The sequence below is a fragment of the Pezoporus occidentalis genome, unplaced genomic scaffold (assembly GCF_034315485.1).
Source record: "Pezoporus occidentalis ecotype Australia unplaced genomic scaffold, CSIRO_AGI_Poc_V1 ctg21, whole genome shotgun sequence".
Taxonomy (NCBI): domain Eukaryota; kingdom Metazoa; phylum Chordata; class Aves; order Psittaciformes; family Psittacidae; genus Pezoporus; species Pezoporus occidentalis.
The window spans coordinates 261,456-281,572 of record NW_026913964.1 but is presented as its reverse complement, the minus strand read 5'-3'; the positions used below and the strand labels follow the sequence as shown (position 1 = coordinate 281,572).

Genomic DNA, 20,117 nt, shown 5'->3' with positions numbered 1-20,117 from the left:
ACTTTTGACTACTACTGTGATACTCTAAAATGGTTATGACATTGATGTAAATACCCACAGCACAATAACCTTGGAAGATCACACACACACACACACACACACACACACACAGTATGCTAGAGATTGGAAGGGACCTCGAAAGATCATCTAGTCCAATCCCCCTGCTGGAGCAGGAACACCTAGATAATGTTACACAGGAATGTGTCCAGGCGGGTTTTGAATGTCTCCAGGGAAGGAGACTCCACAACCTCCCTGGGCAGCCTGTTCCAGTGTTCCGTCACCCTCACTGAGAAGAAGTTCCTTCTCAAGTTTAAGTGGAACCTCTTGTGTTCCAGTTTGTACCCATTACCCTTTGTCCTATCATTGCTTGCCACTGAGTAGAGCCTGGCTCCATCCTCGTGACACTCCCCCTTTATATATTTATAGACACTAATAAGGTCACCCCTCAGTCTCCTCTTCTCTAAACTATAGAGACTCAGCTCCCTCAGTCTTTCCTCATAAGGGAGATGCTCCACTCCCTTAATCATCTTGGTTGCCCTGCGCTGGACTCTCTCCAGCAGCTCCCTGTCCTTCTTGAACTGAGGGGCCCAGAACTGGACACAATATTCCAGATGGGGTCTCACCAGGGCAGAGTAGAGGGGAAGGAGGACCTCTCTCGACCTACTAACCACTCCCCTTCTAATACACCCCAGGATGCCATTGGCCTTCTTGGCCACAAGGGCACAGTGTTGGCTCATAGTCATACTGTTGTCCACTAGGACCCCCAGGTCCTTCTCCCCTACACTGCTCTCTAACAGGTCGTTTCCCAACCTATATTAGAACCTGGGGTTGTTCCTGCCCAGATGCAGGACTCTACACTTTCCCTTGTTATAGTTCATCAAGTTATTCCCTGCCCAACTCTCCAGCCTGTCCCGGTCTCGCTGGATGGCAGCACAGCCTTCTGGCGTGTCAGCCACTCCTCCCAGCTTAGTGTCATCAGCAAACTTGCTGATAGTACACTCAATTCCCTCATCTAAATCATTGATGAATATATTAAATAATACTGGTCCCAGTACTGACCCTTGAGGCACTCCACTAGTTACAGGCCTCCAACTAGACTCTGCCCCATAGACTGCAACTCTCTGGCTTCTCTCCTTCAGCCAGTTCGCAGTCCACCTCACTACCTGATCATCCAGACCACACTTCCTCAATTGAGCTGTGAGGATGCTGTGGGAGACTGTGTCAAATGCTTTGCTGAAGTCAAGGTAGACCACATCCACCGCTCTGCCATCATCCATCCACCGTGTTATTTCCTCATAAAAGGCTAAGAGATTGGTCAAACATGATTTCCCCTTGGTGAAGCCATGTTGACTGCCCCTCATAACCCTCTTATCCTTGATATGCCTTAAGATGGCACCAAGGATAAGGTGTTCCATCACTTTCCCAGGGATGGAGGTGAGGCTGACCGGCCTATAAGATAGTTGTGAAATTTCAAGAAACATTGCAAACAATAATCAGTACTTTTTTTTTTCAGGAAATTAATTTTAAACTACTTTAAAGGGTTTTACTAAATGCCCAAACTATTGCAAAAATTCTCTGAAGTATGCTACCTCTTGCTTGTGCCCTGAAATGCTGGATACCTCTTTAGGGGAAGAAATTAATTAAAGCTTACTCAATGTATATTACAGCACAGAATTTCAAAAAGGCAGCATATAATAATCCCATCACATATTGAGGTTTTGTAAGGAAAATGCTTTCCCAGTCTGTTCTTGTAAATAGTGATCAAGGACCTTTAAGGACCATGACTACTCAAGACTTCAGTTATATTATGTTACATGAAAAATGGCAGTTCTAGCAACACAGTGCCCTGAAATGCACTGCTAGTTCATTATTAAGAAGTCTATTACACTTGACTGGATATATGCCAGAAACATTTGTATGTGCCATTTAAGATACGATAAATACAGAATACCTTCTGGACAAAAGCAACCATAGGTACAGTGACTGGAACAGCTGTACTCTGGGTTGGAACAGGTTTTAATACATGGTGAGCCACATTCCTCATAGATTTGGTTAGCAGAACATTTTCCCACAGCTGCAACAAACAGTGAAAGTGTTAAGATTTTAAAGTGTAAACACGTATCTACCACCTAGGATGGAGAAGATCTTGTGATTTCTGGCACTGATGTTCTCTTATCCTGCTTTAATACTCAGTTCAACATTTGAATATTCATCATTACCACCATATTTACTCTAGCTTTTATTCATTCTTCATCCTTATTTATTAGAAACTCCTTTCAGAAGCTTCAAGAATGGCAAACAGGCTGTATTGCAGTCTAGTAAACTACCACAAACCAGATTTTCCGTAGTGCTTGAAGAATTTAAAGAATGCAACTCTTTGTCTTCTGTATAGCTCCTGCTTCTCAGACATTATCTGCTTTTCAGAATGCAGCTACCTAGAAATCTTAATATATGGAACATAGAACATATATAAATGTGATAAATTCAATCTTACCTGAAAGAGTAAAAATAAGTGAGGTAGGGAAACAGAGCCAGTTAGAGATGAGACTGACAAAGAAGTAATAAGGACTAAAAAATTAATTACCTTTGCTTATTTTGCATTGATTTACAAATTCTTAAATTCTAAAATTTTGATATGAGCTTCATCTCTGGTAATTTAATGTGTGAGTTGGTTTAGAAGTAACCTAAACTTAAGTCACTTTTGACTTTCTTTTTGTGATAAGCATATTCTCTTATAAAACAATGAATCCTGCTACATAGCACTGACTATAGATTGAAGTTTCATGTTGATTTAGAAGGACTGCAAGAAAATCAATCAGAACTTTGATAGTAAATAGGCACTTGAAAGAAAAGTGTGTCTAATCATGTACAGCTTGGAGAGTAATAGAAGATTTGCTTCTTATTTTTTTCCAGTCATTAGCTGTAAGTAAAAAGGTCAAGCATCTGAAAATGGACTACTGAAAATCTCCTGTGAATAAAAGGGGCTATGGCAATTGTTAGCAAAATAGGTTCAAAGACTTCAGAGGCCCTTTAAAAGTTTTTTCCTTTGAAATTTCCATGCTCTTCTTCTTAAGACTTTACCAAAAGACAGTGTTACTCTTAAGAAAATAATACGATTCAAGACATTAGAGACAGTTTATTTCATTATCACTTAATCCTCATTCGTACACAGTGTTGAAGATACAGCAAGGTTAAGTAAACTCTCCTATGAATAAAATGATTGAACTTACAGCAGAAGTTTTCAGTTCTCCAGTTGAATACCATTTGATGGGACATAGCACACTGCCTTGAATACTCTGACAGTGTAGGGCAAGTGCAATTCTTTTGTCCTGGTTCACTGCAGTCCTGCATATCAAGCTGGCAACGAACGACAAACCCATCCTTTGGCACACTGCAGGTTGGCGATACCAAGTTAAGTAGCTGAGAGCAGATCATGGCCTAAATAAAAAGAAAATTGTTCTTAGTAGTGTTTTCACCATGTGAAAACCACAGTATAACATCATTGCTAGTTATGATTTTCTTGTTGGTTTCTTTTCTGTTTTCCCTTACAGTTTAGTAATATGTATCTGACTTAAAATGCATGAGAAATTCATTAATAGAAGGGAATATAAATCCGTTGTATAATTGAAGGACTTGATGCGCTGAATTAGTTCCACATCTCATTAAGCTGAAAAGGAATTAATTCCTTCTGTACTATCAGTCCCCCTAAAAGTGGCTGAGAACGCTACAGGCAGGGAGGATGTCATCTCATAGAGATTCAGCTTCAGGACAAAGATCCCCGATGTGACAACAACAACGTTCATTCCTCTGTGAGCAAACTTTTGATATGTTTGTGTTGCCTATCACATTGCCCACTGCAGTATAAGGCCTCAAAGAGAAAAAATGTAAAAAGATTAAACCTCCCAGGCAATAGAAGCTCTTCACCCGATCAAAGTAATTTTTCAATGTGAACACAAGTAATATTTACAACCCGCTTCTTCAATAAAGAATCTTCCTCACACGACCCACAGAAATTCCTGTCCTTTTTTCTTGCTCTTCTTGCGGAAGGGATGTCACAAAACTAATGTTTCTGTTTTCCTGTTCTGGGAAAAGGAGAATCTCAGACTGGATAGGGCTTCGAGCAACCTCATCTAGTGGAGGGTGTCCCTGCCCACAGCAGGGGGTTGGAACTAAATGATCTTTAAGGTCCCTTTCAACACAAACCATTCGATGAATCTCTGAATTCCAGCTGGCTCTTCCTCTGTAGTATGAAACCGTAACTTTTTAGCAAGAGGAATGGTTTCTATGTTCTAACTAAGAGATTCTTGGGTTGCTAGAAAAATAAGATGAAACTGTTAAGGCAAAAAGAAGAAAGTCTCCTATTTTAAGAGAGAAATTTTTAAGAATTCTGTAATTACTAGTAACCTGTATACTATATACAAGTATATGAGAATTGCAAAGTAAGATCATATTCTTGTGAAGAAACACAAACAGAACCAAAGAACATGATCACTCTATGTAAAATTACAGAGGATAGCAATGAGTACTTGCCATTAGATATATGGTGACTTTATGACCTCCTAGGTAGAAAAAATAGTAAGTGAGAGAAATTGTGCAGTTTCCATTTCCTCAGCCTGGTAGATCTATGCAGGAGATACTCCAAACCAACTAGGACATTGGCTTGGACAACCTGCTCTAGCTGACCCTACTTGAGCAGAGGGGTCTGACTAGGTGATCCGAAGAGATCCTTTCTAAGCTAAACCACTCCATGATTCTGTAAAATGTGTGCGGGAATGCAAAATCTGTGTGGGAATGTCTGGTAAAACAACAGGATCATCCTAATTAGGATTATCAATATGTTATAGGTATTCTTGAACATCTCAAGTCTGTACAGCTTACAATGTCAGGTCTCTTGTTATTTAATTAAAAGTTCTTTGACTGGTTCCAAAAATTTCCTGTGATGACTTGCATGAAATTTCAGAAAGCTGTGGGCTAAGCGCTCTTAGGTTTAGATGAATGATATGAATGCAGCCTCAAAAATGCCCAAGGGCTTTTTTTTCAAAATGTATTTTAATGCAAAGAACTCCTTTTCTTTCTTATGTCATTCCATACAAATTTTGACATTATCCATTTTCACGGAAGTCAGTTTTATGCCTCTCCATTATTGGTTTCTATCTTTCTACCTCTGTTAAGAATCATGCTGCAGAAAAGCAAAGAAGATCTTTCTTACATATTTTTTGTGAGGAATGGGGGAAATTGATATCTCCTCAGACAGGCAGATCTCCGATGGATCATCCATTTTTTGTAATGCAGCAAATTTATATGTATCCAGCAATTTACCTGTAAATTGAACATTTGTATTTTGTCAGGCAAAAGCCCACATGGACATTGTTTATTGCTGTGAGGGAGAAAACTCAGATTCTACTCTTTGACTGTGCAATATCCTACTAATTAGTCTACCTGATAAATAACTACCTGTTTCACCCTTTACCTGGAGTCTATTCAGTAAAGCATACTTTTATCACCTTGATGGTTTCTCTGAGCCATTTCCTAATATATCATACCTACTATCTTACATGATGCCAGCTGCTACTGTTTTCCTGACAGCTGTGTTATCTTTCACCAGCTATTAATGTGTCTTCTCCTCATCCCCATTCTAATATTTTCCCTTACATGTAGTGCTAAACTCATCTCAACCCCAAAAATACTGTATACTTTTTAGAATTCTCTTCTGTGATGTGTCTAGATAACTGCATCTGGCAGTGTTGATCCGAGATTAGTCTACTGTGAAATTTAATGCCCCCACACTGGCACTGGAGTTCAGAGTAGCAGTGTGCTTTTAAAGCTAATCTTCTGAACATCCCCACTCCGTGTAATTTTATTTCCACTGTGGAGCTCCTTTAAGATGAAAAATAAAGCAGAAGATGTGCTCCAAGAGCATGTGTAACGATCTCCCAGTGATAATGGGCATTAGTTCAACAGATTAGAGTGACTCTGAAGTGAACCCCCCAAACTACATAGAGTGCTGATGTCAAGTACTTGCACCAACTATTTTGTTCTGAAGATCCATCCTTACTGGAAACATTACTTGTTAATGTTCTTGTTCACTATGTTCTTTTTATTGTAGCCTCATTCTTACTTCTGCCTAATGTAATTATTTCACTTACTGTGCCTTGCTATACAACTAGACTGCTCTGAAAGTTAGGTAAGAGAGTAGACCTTATCACAGTTTTCTGAAATATAAGATTCCTTACCACTTGTCTGAGGACCCCATACCAAATTATACTGTGTAGCATAATCAAATGACAAGTATGTTGGTGACATATAGGTGTGCTTTACTCAATTCTGAAAAACTTGAGTGAGCAGTTAGAGCAAAGTTAGTACAGTATTCAGTTTCCACCTTGACTCAGTTTAACTAACTGTCCTTCCACGCAGTATGTCCTTAGAGCTTACCTTCACTCACAAATTCATTCAATTCATAACCATCATAATTTCCACACATTCCACAGGTTTTCCCCATATATTTTTTTTCAGTCAAAACCTAAAACAAAGCAAAGCAATATATTTAAAAGGATCACCCTAAGTAAAATTATCTATAAAGCATTACTTTTCTCAAACACATTCAGTTCAAGGATCCAATTAAAGGTGATCCTCCTCATTACTTTCAGTGACTTGGCTAGAAGAAACATTTTGGAAGCAGTAACTTCTTTTACCAAATAGGCAAGTAGTGATTGTTGTGATTTTTTTAATTTAGGAAAAGAATAAAAGGCATTTGCAGAGATTTGAAGGGAATGATATTCTAAGGAACCAGAAAAATAGAAAAGGAAACAATGCTGTTGCCTTGCTCATATCTTTGTTGATAGAGCATGAATTTCAGGTTCATTGTCTTAAGAAGTTGAAAGTTACAGAAAGAATAACTGGTTTCAGAAGGTTATTCAATTATTTACTGCTCTGGAGAATAAAGTGGTTATACTACTACTACTGACTACAGTCAATGCATTTTTATGAAAACCTTAGATCAGAGGAAATAATTTGATTGTAGGTAGGATACAGGGCATACCAATTGCAGTAGCATTTCCTGTTATATGTGTGATAGCAATGTTGATAAATCTCCAATACAACCTCTCACATAACAATCTCTCTGTTTTAGCATAGAATTCAGTGTCTTTTGTGGCAAGGAGACTATGTGATTTCTCACACTGAGGAAATGTATCCCCTTCTCTAAAATATATCAGTCATTTTGGAGGGAAAACATGACAAGATTCAGAAGAAGAAAAAAAAAGAGCTGGTAAAAGCACCACATGTTTGAAAAAGAAAAAAAAAGATGTGGGGGGAAGCATAGTAGAAATGACAAGACTAAGGCATATACTATGCATAAAGAAATTCTAAACAACTTTAAATAACTTCAACAGCTCTTTAGCAAAACTTTTTAGCTGCTGGAATAGCTTGAGGAAAGTTTAAAATTTGTGAAAGCACCCACAAATCTCAACATTGGTGGCTTTAGTTACATACCAAAGCTGGAAGTTAAAGGAACACGCAGATATAAAAAGCCAAGATGTTTTTTTCAAGGTAAATGGATGAAGCAGGAAAAGAATAAATATCCAAATAGTAAACACATGCAAAAAGCACCCATTAAGTTTAAAGACATCTTCTCATTACAGTAAATCAGTGAGCATTTTCTCTTCTGCTTTATGAGAAGATTTTACTAACCATGAGATAGTCATCATTGTTCCACATGACAATTAGCTCCATCTCCATCAGTTTGGCCACCAGACGAATGTTGCGTCCATAAGGTGCTATTTGAATTCCATTGCTGGTGTAAGGCAACTTAATGACACTGTAATAAGGCAAGAAGAGAAACTGACCATCTCATACCATTATTAAGCAGGTACTAGTTATCTTTTCTGGATCTAATACATATATGATCTGAGTACTTGCAGCAACACAGATTTTTTTTCTTTGTAACTGTAGCATTTCAAGATACATTAAAATTTCTCTTGACTGAAAAATCAGTGTCAACAGTTTGATAGAAGAATCTCAAGGAGACAGTTGCATAGTCAGTATACTAGTGAAAATGTTTGCACAGCACTTGGCATCTTCACTTGGTTTATTAGGGTATAGGTAAGGTATATGTTTCAACAGTTTGTGTGGTAGTATTATTTTGATTACCCTGAAAAGCTTACAGTCTGTTAATATAGCAATTATTGCTATAACTGAAACCTGACAAGGTTAGAGAAACCCGTTATGGGAATGTTGTAGCAAAATTAGGTTTTCATCCTTGCAGCTGAATTCTAGTGCTACAAACTAACAACATTAAAGACAAAATATATTTTGCTAAATAGTCAGTAAGCATGTGATATAATCATAGAAAAGCTGGTTGGAAAGGACCTTCTGAAGTTGCCCAGGCCAGACTTCTACCTGAAGAAGGGCTATGTGCAGCACTAGACCAGGTCAGCCAAAGCCTTTGGTTCTTGTGAATGTAGGATAAAAATTTAAAATGCAGATCATTTGGTTAGGTCCACAGTTTTATATAGTTTTCCTGAGACATTAACTGGTAAAGAAAGTTTTTCTTAATAAATACAATTTGCTAAAATAAGGTATAGCTTCAAGATCTCTTTTTGTCATGATGGTTATTATACCCAGGTAAGTGTAAGAAGATACAGACAATCCACACTCAAGTTTATTTCCTGTACCCACATATACTCACAGACAAAAATTCAAGCCTGTCTATCTCATAAAAATGCTGAAAACTTCCAATGAAACATTTCCTTCTATGGGAGCATTTTGTTTAGAAGAATGAATGATGCAGAACCCAAAGTTTCCCATCAGTGTAATTCCTCAGTAAAACAGCTGTTTTCTGGACATAGTAATCCTTGGAATAATGTATACTGACAGCGGTCTCATCCACAAGGACCTTTTTCTGAGCCCTTCTGATATTTCTCTATTGGTTGTACAGTTCAAAGTTTCTCTTATAACCTATATATCATCTTTAGCATAGAGGGTTCAGAGTTATCTATGTCTCAAAAAAAAAAAAATGAGCTCTAAGCAAAACACAGGAATTTCAACTAGTATCTACTAAAAGGTATAAGCTGTTCTTGTAGTAGAGGCATATGCATATGAAAACTGGCAGTACATAGGAGACTAGTTTCAATGTGAGAACTGTTTTGGTTTGGGAAGGTTATTAGTTTATCCCTTTACAGAAAATAAGCCTGATTAAAATAGCTGCAAATGAAATACTCATCTATAGAGTGTGAATGCTTGAAAGGAAGAAATGGGAGTAGAGTCATCAGGTGTACTAACTTCTGTAATTTGTTGATTCATTTTTGATACAAAGTAGTCTTCTTTAGTGTGAATGCTATATATATAACCCTCTGCTGTCTTTAAACATGTTTTTTCTCATTAATTGCAGAATCTTACCCAACATTCCTGACAGAAATGCTGCCTTTCTCAACAATGACAACAGAAGGTCCCAGCTCAATAATGATCCTTGCAATTTTTTTGTCCAGCCCACGGCGGAACTGTATATTGAAGTCAGGGCTGGCTTCATCACATACAGTTGCAAAGATATAGTTGCAAGTGCCAGTGAAGTCATACTGGTATTTATCAAAGGTGGAAAAATGCCCTCCGCCCCAGGTAGAACAGGAATCCTTGCTCAGAACTATAAAAGTGAAAGAGAAAAGTGGATTTAGGTCTCCTAACATTTTGATTGCTGTTTCAGTTATAAATAGCAAGAAAAGCTATTTATACTCAGATTAATTATCTAAGATTATACTCGGATTAATTATCTAAGCAAAATCCTAGACAATTTTTTTTTTTTTTTACAACCTCAAAATTTTAAATCAGGAAGTGAAACAGTAGTGGGAATCAGAGCAATATTCTTATTTACTGTAATTGGAGAAGACCCTCTAGCTTGGGAAACACACCTCCATCTCCTTCATGGAATATATAAATGTTTATCTTCTTACTTCAGTCTGCACAATCTGTTTGCAGAGGTGAAAGCTTGCTACTGGAAAAAACTTTAACATTTCAGGCACAGTTGCAAAGCTATATATGGCATTACTGTATCATGATTCATTGTACAGTCAGATCACTAGATGTCAGAAAACAGTCTTCAAAGCCCAGCTTGTAAGTCTCCACTATTTTGGGTCTGTTTCTGTGAAAAAGTTCCAGCCAGCTTTGTAAATACATGGAATGTTTTGATCAGTTTTCATTTTTAAAAAGTAATCACTTTTCATCTAAATGGACAGATTTTAGGAGGTTGAAATAAATCATTGGAAAAAAAAATAACTCTAGCACTTAATGTTAGATATTTCTATACCTACTTAAAGCATTTGAACTGTCCCTCTGAAAATGACAGAATTACTGAAGTCAGTAAAATCATGTCCAGACTCAGTTACTTTTCATTTTTTAATTATTTTTGCTTTTAGAGTTATATGAAGCTCAGGTATCTTCGAATATATCTTAGAAGCATAAAGTATCAGGAAAATTTTGCAAAGTTTACCTGCAATTTTTATTCTCTGCTCTCTTAAAGAGTGGTATTGGTTTTATTCAGATCAAGTAGAAAATACTGTTTCCCAGTGAACTGTTACCTGTTGGCAAAAAGTACTCCTCTTCCATACTTCTGTGCTGTCCAGAACGTCTGACTGGAAAATAGGAATTGGCTAATTGTTACTGATTCTTCATGCCCAACTCTAGCTAGTGTAATATACTGTGCTGTACTAACCAGCAAATCCCAGCTTTTTCAGAGTGTGTCAAGAAATGATTAGCTGGGGCTGCACAATGGTCAGAGTGCAATAGGAGCCCCTTTCGATAAATGTAGGTGTATTTGTTTTTATTTAAATATTATTACAAAAAATATTAAATATTATGACAGGAATGTCAATAACTCAAGATATTTAACACTAGATTCTATACTTGTCTTTTGAGTTCAGTTTTATTAAGTGATACCTAGATTTTCCTTTACTTTGTGTATATCCATGCCCTACTGTTCCTCTTGTTGTAAAAACAGAAAGAAGACAGAGATGACTTGCTGAATTTTATTATTTTTCTGTCTGGCCACAAATTCAACTATTTTTACCTATAGGATGAACTTCATGTAGCTTTTCTATGCATATGCTGAATGAGAATTCACTTAATTCAAGCCACACTCTGCTTCTCATTATAATAAATTTGCATTTTATAGAATTCTTTTGTTCTAGATCTCTGCATTTTCCCTAAACTAGATTAACAGTTTCACTATCAACCACTGAAATGCAGCAACTCTTGCAGTACAGAGTTGCTTTTTACCAGTAGGCAACAGTAAAGCACAGTATTTTAATATAAAATATTAAGATTATGGAATCCTAGGAAGAATGTCTGTAAATAGAATATGATAATGCGCAGAATACTAGGACTGATACACACATTTATTTTAGAAAAGATCTAGTAGGGGAACAGCACACCCTGTACGTATGTTATCATGATGACATTTGTTCATTCTTGTCATGGATGTGGAAAACTAAATGTTTAATGAACAAAATTTAAATTGAAAAGTCAGTGCCTCACGTTTCTTCAGAAAAGAACATGTGAAAAGTTGTATTAGTTCTGACCAAGTGTTGATGTAGCTTGCTTATTTTATTTCCAGCAGTGATCATCAGGAGACTGCCGAAGAGAAGAGTACCATCAGGTCAGGCATGCATGCTTCTGCAGATACTCTGCAATCTACAATTATTTTCAGTTCAGGGTATTTTGTGAGGCTGGGATTTGTCTGCTTAACCTGCTTGTGCTCTGACTCCCAAGTACTTGTCCAGCCTCCTTTTGAATCAAAGCAAAATTTCTTTGTAACAGAAAATACCACAATCACTACTGTCAAATGTTACCACTTTAATTGTGAGTTGACATTTTAGTGATACCTACTTTCCTAACAGTATTTCTGATAGCTATAATTTTTACTACTTTAAAGCTAATACATTAATTATGCCTTGGCATGGTACACATTTTTATTTGATAGTGGTATCTTACTATATTTTGTATTTCTTAGATTCAGAAGGACTAGCACAAACCTGCAGTAAGTAGGTGGCTGGAGTTAATTTTCCTTACAGATATGGATTCATGCACACAGGCCATTCTTAGGAGCTAAAGGAAAACTGGGAAACTACCAGAACTGCAGCAAAAATAGCTTCAGCTGGCACAGCTGGATGTTGAAGACCTGTCCAAACCCTGACTCCACACTGGCTGCTGGCTATAAAGGTGAGGAAGAACTATCCTGTATTTTGATCTTTCACTTACACATAAATTTGTTTTAACCTGCAATCTTTAAAATAATCTCATAGCCTCTAATCAGCTTTATTTCATTTCCTGGATTTTGCAGCATCAAAAGAATCCATTTCCTGAATTCTTAGAGAATGTTAACCTAAGTGCAGGAATGAAAACCAAGCAGATCACACCAATTACCTCAGTAGCAAATTTCTAAATGTGGAAGGCTACTAAACTGCTTCACAGTTTCTATCCTGAGGCATCAAAACCTCAGCATGGCACACTAAAGCACTTTCCATTCAGCATAAAACTTACCAGAGCGAGACAACTTATTTTACTGTGCTTTATAAGCAAACTCTTCATTTGGGATTTCTAAAACTAATGCTTTAAAACACATGCTCCTTGAGGCAAGGACTTATTTTTATTATGCGCTTTCTACAGCATCTTCTGCAATACAGAACTGATGCTGAACTGAATTGCAATATGAACGTTAAACACCAGGTCAGGCACTTACTTCTTTGCAGAGATTCTTTCTGGTTTTGGAGAAAAAAGTGAGGCCAATAATTTCCTTCAAAAGCTGTGAAAGGAAAAACAAAACAGGAAGAATATATCCTCTGAGCACAAGGAAGTTAAAAATAAATAAACAAATATTCAAACATGGCACAAGTCAAAGCAGTGTCAGCAGATATAAATGGTGTCCTGCCACACAAAACTGAGCAGAAATTATAGCGGAAAACCACATAATTCATCTTGTAATAAAAAAATGACTCTACAACTGATAAAACTACCAAACAAAAGCTTTTACAACCAAAAGCTGCCAGAAATCCTGTACAATATGGGGTTTCCTGCACTTTGTCCTTGAATCCTCTGTTCCTTATTAGAAATCTGTGGAATAAAACTTTCCTCCTGTTTTGGAATTCTTATTCCACCGTATGGGTAGAAGTAGTGGAGGGAACAGCCAAAACGGGGAAAACATGGGAGAAGCAATATCCCATGTGTTCTTCACAAGAATCGCGGGGTCTGTAGCTGAACAGTGGGAAATCCCCAGGCCTTAGTTTTCACTTTTGCTGCTCATGGTAAGGCAGTATGATGAAAACTTTTATCTGCTTCCTTCCACACACCTCTTATTCACAAAGACTGTCCTGGTTATGAGAAGCCAGGGACTGTTTAGCAAATATGGAGTACAGTATGATCCCTCTTCCACCACAAACCCAGACCTACTGCATGCATGTAACTGCACCGTGTCCTCATACATACCCAAAGATTCTTTCACCTAGCAGCTTGCTTCCTGTCCAAAGTGCAAAGAGAGTAAAACAGGTGGCAAAACAGGCTGCCACAGCCAGTCTACAAGCAGTGAGCCCTGTGCAGGAACAGAGGTAGTGCATGCATGGAATGAGCTCCCATAGAGTAACTAACTGGATAGCAGCAACCAAAGCAAGCTGTAAGAAAAAGTATCCAGTAGGCTTCAGAAATGGGCTACTCTTTTTTAAAGTTTGTCAGGTCCAGTATTTCTTACTTAACAGGAGCAAATATCCTGTAGAAACCATATAATTCTCTGCTATATGTTTAGGATCTTTTTCAACAATGTTACGGCAGAAGGTTTCTTTAATTACATAAATCAGGCCAAGTCTGCATACATATGCAGGCCAAGCTCTGCGGGCTTCTGTTGGTTCTTTATATACTGAAGACACTAAAAGCCTCTAGGGAGCTCACTAACTGTAAGGGACTCTCAAGCCAGTTTTACACTGTGCTGCTGATGTGATGTAGTATTTATCATGTAATATTTCAAGGACTGTAGGAAAACGGATGAAGTTCTGTCTTGCATGTGAGGCTACGTTAAGGAACAAGAGGGCAATTTGGAGTTCCAGCACATGCCTTTGCTATGGATCTGAGATCCAGACATCTCCAACTTCTCTGTCAGTCTCTGCCTCTGTTCTTCTCTGAAAGAACACATTTTAAAGGATGTTATCTGCATAAACTACTCTAAGCTTTTAAGAAACAAAATACTACACTGGTGGAATTATATACAATGAATATCTAGACAGAAGGGAAATAAATCAAGGATGTAAGTTCAGTGACAGAAGTATTCCCACCCCAATTGTTCCAATAGCTTTAAATGACATATATCTCAGCCAGTTTTCTATATTCTCTTCACAGGCTGTGAAGGTAAATACAGATTTGCTGAGTACAATCTGACTTGCAAAATATGTATCTTAACACAGAACAAATGGATTAGACACAAAAATTGTATTTCCCTCCATTGGTGTAAAGGAAACCTTAGGTAACTGCAGTGTAAATGCCAAGGCAGAAGTCCAGCGAGATGTATTCCTTCTATCCTTCTTCCTAGATACTGTGTCCATTTCAGTGGGACAGTGCTCTATAAACAAAAAGTGAAACTCAAGAGTACAACATAACATATTTTTTCTAAGTTGGAATAAGGTACCAGCATAATAACTTCTTGATAAATTAAACAAGAACATTTCTACAAGAAAGAAATAGCACAAAACAATCTCATTAGCTGTTGAGTTGCGATACAGACTCACTGCATGGCCAGCACTTCTGCTTCCACAATTGCCTGTCATGCTCCTCAAAATCATAGTAGATCCTACTCACTCTGGCTTGTCCTCTATAATGAGTTAGCAATGGCAAATAACTGTTTGAAATTTTGCCAGTGTTTCAGTACAGCCTCTTCGATCAGCCTGCACTCGGCAAGCATCTCCAGAACACAGAATGCTTCTTCCTCTGTCCTTCCAAGTTCCCAGTGAACCATGCATCACAAGAAGTACACCACAAAAAGTGATAGGTTGCGTGGGTATCAAGCTAACAGTCTTCACACCTAGAGTTGCTGCTGCCTTGTTTGAACCCCTTTATTTTGGTACGTCCATTTCTTCAATAATCTATTATTGTTGGTTTAACAGTTTTGCAATTGCTACAGTTTAATCCCAAACTACAAACACAATATTAATGCAATTTGAGAGCCTGTAACAGCTGCCTCCAGAGGATATCTGACTTGCAGAAATTGAAGGTATGTCTAAAACATTATTTCAAGTGAGATCTATCCAGAGAACTTCATGTAAAACAGAAGTCTAATACTTTATGAACAAATATTTTAGACCAGAACAGTTTGGTTTACAAAGCTTTTCAAATTCAAAATTTGTAAGTCTAAGCTTGCCAAACAGTTACAAAATGTTACAAATACTCCAGGTTTGCTACTCAGATTCAAACATTGAATGTAATAATCATCCTGAATTATACTGGAGGCATGCAACAATTATACTGAAAATAATTGAGGATATGAAATCCATTATAAAGTTTTGCTCAAACAATAGCTGGTAAAACAAATACAGGGCCATTCGCTGAATATCTGTCAATCAGTCTGTATCCTGTCAGATCAAACTATTAAACTCATTACAGTATGGTAATTATTCTCAGCATTTACATTCTTTTTCTGACAATTCTGAAGAGATGATTAAATTTTCATGGCAATGTTATTAACCATTCACAACCACATGAAATGACAGATTGCATAGATGCAGCAAGTGCTATTGCCCCATGCAGAAGTTGTATCTAGCAACCATTTAGGAATTCCCTACTGAAAATGCTGTCCTAGTGGTAAATGATTTTTAAACTACTGAATTCTTTCTGACTGACATTTTTCTATTACTGCAAGTATTCTGTATTCCTTTGGGAAATGGGATGATTTTGAATTGACATGAAATATTTGACTTTGAATTGCTCAATAGAATTTTAAACAGACTTTCACTTTTCTTAGGTAAAGGAAGTTTAACTTTCAATTCCTACTCTGCTCCAGCTGGCCTCATTTCCTTGAGAATTATACCTGTCAAGGTGCAGATTCTGTATGGTCAGTCTGACAGCAATACAATCCAGACAGGGAACTTGATTTACTGTGAAGAAATAATTTCCTTTCTATGCCACGTTTACTATGAGATATCCCAATGGGAAAATACAATTTTATGTTGTAATGACTTCAATCAATGTATTTCACATCAGCTAAATGAATGAAAACAAAATATTTTCCTTTGATGTAAAACATTGAAATTAAAACCTTTTATACTTCCAAACAGAAACAATTAAGGATTCCTTTTCTGTAAAGGGTTCAGTTTTTCTTCTCATGTGGGACAAAAAGAAATGTTGAAATAAGAAGTTATTTTAAAGCTCTTGTCTTTTCCAGAAACTACATAAGCCTAAAAGGAAATTTAACAGCAAGGATAGTGCTAGAGTCATGACCATAATACTCAGTCAGTTGCACATATTCATGATGATTTCTCTACTGCATGAAATTATTAAATTCCTTTGTCTTTAGCAAAAAAAAAAAAATGGCTGAACAGCATAAATCAAGGTAACTTCCTAGTTACATACTTAGTAAGAAGAACTATCATGACTACATAAATATTTCATAAGGATTCATGCAGTTTTGAATATTATTGAAATAGCTAAAGTGCTGAAGCCTCTAATCAATGTACCATCATCTCTTAAGTAAAATCTACAATTAACAGTTTTTAAATGGTTTTAAATTTCTGCCGGTTTTTAAATCAGGCTAATTCATGTTTACTGCTTTTCTTTAGTTAAGGAAAATAGGAAGTGTGTCTTCTAGTTTACATCTGATGTGAAATCTGGTAGATGTCCTTACAAAGAACATATACATTTCTAGTTAGAGACAGACTCAATGTATGGAATTTGGATGCAAATCCATGAAAAGGAGAACTGGAGTACTTGCATTGATTTAACTCATTCTAAAGAGACAAGATTTGGATCTAGAGTTTGAAACAACTAGCATCTTGCATGTTGGCATCCACATCAACCTCTTACAGTTATGCCTCCAAAAATTGTCTGATTGCAAAATCTTACTTGACAGAATGAAACTTCTATTTGTTTTCATAGTCTCCAACCTCAAACAGCATTTCAAGGCTCCAGAATGCTGATACATACCAAAGCAAGAAGACTGCACTGAATTTTCTAGATCTTTTAGGCTTTTGTGTTTAAAATCAGCTGAATCTCTATCCTAGACAACAGAGTCCCTTATAGATGAGGCTCTATTTGTAGTTGCCAAGAAAGCCTACGGCTGAGTAGGAGTTGAGAGTAATTTTCTACTTATCTATCATATGAAGTCATGTAGATTAAGAATTTACAGGCATCTGCATTTGGGATTAGGACCCACGGTCAGGTACTTTACTTGATCTTGGTTGCAATGGTGCTAATACAGTGAGTGCAGTTACACCTGTTCTGTGAGTCTACTAAAGGGCCGAGTTATTTATGTTTTAATTTTTTCAGTGGTACAGTTTAAGTAAGTCAATGATTTAAGAGTAATACGTGTCCTCACGCAATCTGAACTATATGGTTCATTAAGCGTAGTAAAAGCAATGAATAAGAAATAATTTTAACTTTGTTCAAACTAAAGCAAGTGAATTATGCTATTTAGCAGCTCACAACCTGTTCTTGAAATCAGAACTGTAATGATTTATAGTTACGGAGACTATATAGAAGAGATGAAATGAAATCATTGCCAAACCATGGCAAATCAGGTTCACTCTCAAAGAATTCATTAAAAACACTATTGCAAAAGGAATGAGTAAGAAGGCAGAGTAGCTACAGAGTCAGTTAATTTACCTGTCAAGTCTTTTCAAAAAATTACTCAGTCATCTGATATTTTGTTTGGACCAAAAAAAGACAGACCTCTTTAAAATACTCAAGAATTTCATTGCATAAAATATATGAATTGAATATATATTAATTGAATAATATATATGCAGGAATACCTTAAGAGTCATGTAAAATTTTTAGACTGGAATAATTTGCCTGTTTTCCAGCATAGGATTCTTTCTATCACATCATTTTTCAAAAATGTAGTGCAATCACATAGCTCATGCTTACTACTTCTTGCAGTTTGCATAACAAAGGAAAAAGGTTTTGACCATCACTATACATAGAAGATACACAGCTTCCACAGTGACATTACTAGAGCACTTTGAAAATCTGAAAAATGAAGGCACTTGGCAGCTAAGAAACACAATGTAAATACATTAAAAATATATTTTTTGTATCTAGGAAACCAGTTTTAGGGAATGATCCAACAAATCAGTAACCACACTTATAAAAAAAAGTTAAGAACAAATAGTTCCATTTCAGTCATGTACTACTAAATGTGCAGCTGTGTTCTAAGATGCAGTAAGAGAGAGGAAAATGTGTAAACTTAATTCTGATGATTGTGGGAAAGGAGAGCAAGACCTGAACCTCACGTTTTATAATATTACAATGGAGTCACCCACTTTGTATCAATACATGGGTATTTTCTTTCAGATTGTATACCAAGACAAAGCCAAGCATCTTAAACTTACCAGCAGATTGCAGAAAACTGCAGAAGATGAGCAGTACTACTGTTGGAAACATGATGCATGCCCTAACTGCAGAGGTTTTCTCAGCACTACCTTGCGTTCCAAATGAGCAGTACCACTGCTACCACTTGCTAGGCTTACCTCTTCAAGCTTGGATGCTTTATATATAGAATTGCAATGCCCTCCCTTATTCCCATGGCTTGCAGAAATTGCAACAGCAGAGTACCCGCCAAACAGGATCTCCTCTTTATCAAGTTCAACACACCTAAATGCCATTTAGAAAGAAAAGAAAAAAGAAAACACAAACCTCCTCCAGCACATTATCATTCTTACAAGGTTTTTAGACTGGTTTCTATTCGTACCAGCTCAAACACTTATAAACTTCATTTACTGAACAAATTTAGTATTATACCCAAAAGCAAGATACGAAGAGACAATACACCAATTATGATCATTATCTGATAAGGAGAGGAATAAAATTGGACCAGTTCACAAGTGCAGGAGTTCTGAAACTGCTGTAAAGAATGTGTGTACAGAAGATGGTAAGGCACTTAAGAACAGAGATACAGATCTCAGATTTTTTTGTTAACTCTCAATAACTTTAATTTGCTCTCCTGAGCGTGTTCATCTCTCCCTTGTGTAACATTTTAGGCAAAATGATAAATTTTGTCTTAGTAAAAAGGGCTTTCCACGGTACAGATTCTTTCCTGAGTTTGCAAAGGGAGCTCTTGCCCACTTACCACTACCAAGGGCAGAAGGCAATCTGTGTTACAAAATGGAAATGGCTATTGCACTGTGGTACTTTGGCAGTTCTGAGAAGTTAATTTCCACCTTCCTACCAACATCACAAAAGACCATTTCCAATTCTTTTACAACACTCAGGTCTCTCCACATCACAGGTGAAACACTGAATATACTGGATACGTTCACTGTGTCACTGCCATCACTCAACAGGCACAATATAAGAACTTGCTTCAGAAAAAACAGTCTAAGTGGAAGACAACTTTTCCCTTAAAATATACAAGGTATGGATTACATCTCCATATGAACTCTTCAGCATTTCCTGTTTCACCTATGTAATTCTTATTTTATGTAATCCATTACTTTCCTGGATTCTGATTGTTTTGCCTTTCCTCTGGTATCATTTCTTTGCTTAAAAACTGGCTCCTCACCATGTTTTCAGAGTTATTGCTTCTGAGTGGTGGAAAAAAGCAGACTGACCACTCTTTAATTAAAGCCAAGGCTCAACCTGGCTGTAATTGAAACAAAAACATTAAATTTTAATTGAAATGAAGGTCTGCCTTTTTTCTTTTTTAAGTTTTTTATTTTTATTTTCCCCTCCAGCAACTGAAGGACGAAGTATATGGTTATTGGTAACAGAATTGTGACCCTAAATTCCAAAATTTCTGTTGAAAATTTTCTGCATCTTCTTAATAACAAAAGAAAGTAAATGAACAAAAGCAAGAAAAAAACCCCTTATCTGTTTAGTTAAACCATAGACCCTTAAAAAAGAATTCTACACCAGGTATTTGACCACATCTACAAACTGAT

At 36.8% G+C, this 20,117-nt stretch overlaps 1 protein-coding gene and 1 long non-coding RNA gene across 5 annotated transcripts in view; one reads left to right on the top strand and one right to left on the bottom strand.

Annotated features, from left to right (window-relative positions):
• The window catches only part of LOC134163899 (uncharacterized), a 41,396-nt gene extending 26,402 nt beyond the window's left edge, over positions 1–14,994 (top strand). For 3 of the 4 annotated variants that reach the window (XR_009964900.1, XR_009964902.1, XR_009964903.1), the window contains exons 3-4: positions 12,060–12,207; positions 14,561–14,994. This is a non-coding gene — a long non-coding RNA (uncharacterized LOC134163899). The remainder of the gene's footprint in view (positions 1–12,059; positions 12,208–14,560) is intronic. The other variant, XR_009964901.1, reaches the window with a different exon arrangement.
• Positions 1–18,621, bottom strand: part of MUC6 (mucin 6, oligomeric mucus/gel-forming) — a 51,968-nt gene extending 33,347 nt beyond the window's left edge. The window contains 8 exon segments of the mRNA XM_062619111.1: positions 1,952–2,074; positions 3,231–3,438; positions 5,210–5,319; positions 6,433–6,520; positions 7,690–7,816; positions 9,397–9,637; positions 12,728–12,790; positions 18,570–18,621. Of these exon segments, the coding sequence (XP_062475095.1) occupies positions 1,952–2,074; positions 3,231–3,438; positions 5,210–5,319; positions 6,433–6,520; positions 7,690–7,816; positions 9,397–9,637; positions 12,728–12,790; positions 18,570–18,621 (1,012 nt within the window).
• Positions 18,622–20,117: the final 1,496 nt, after the last annotated feature.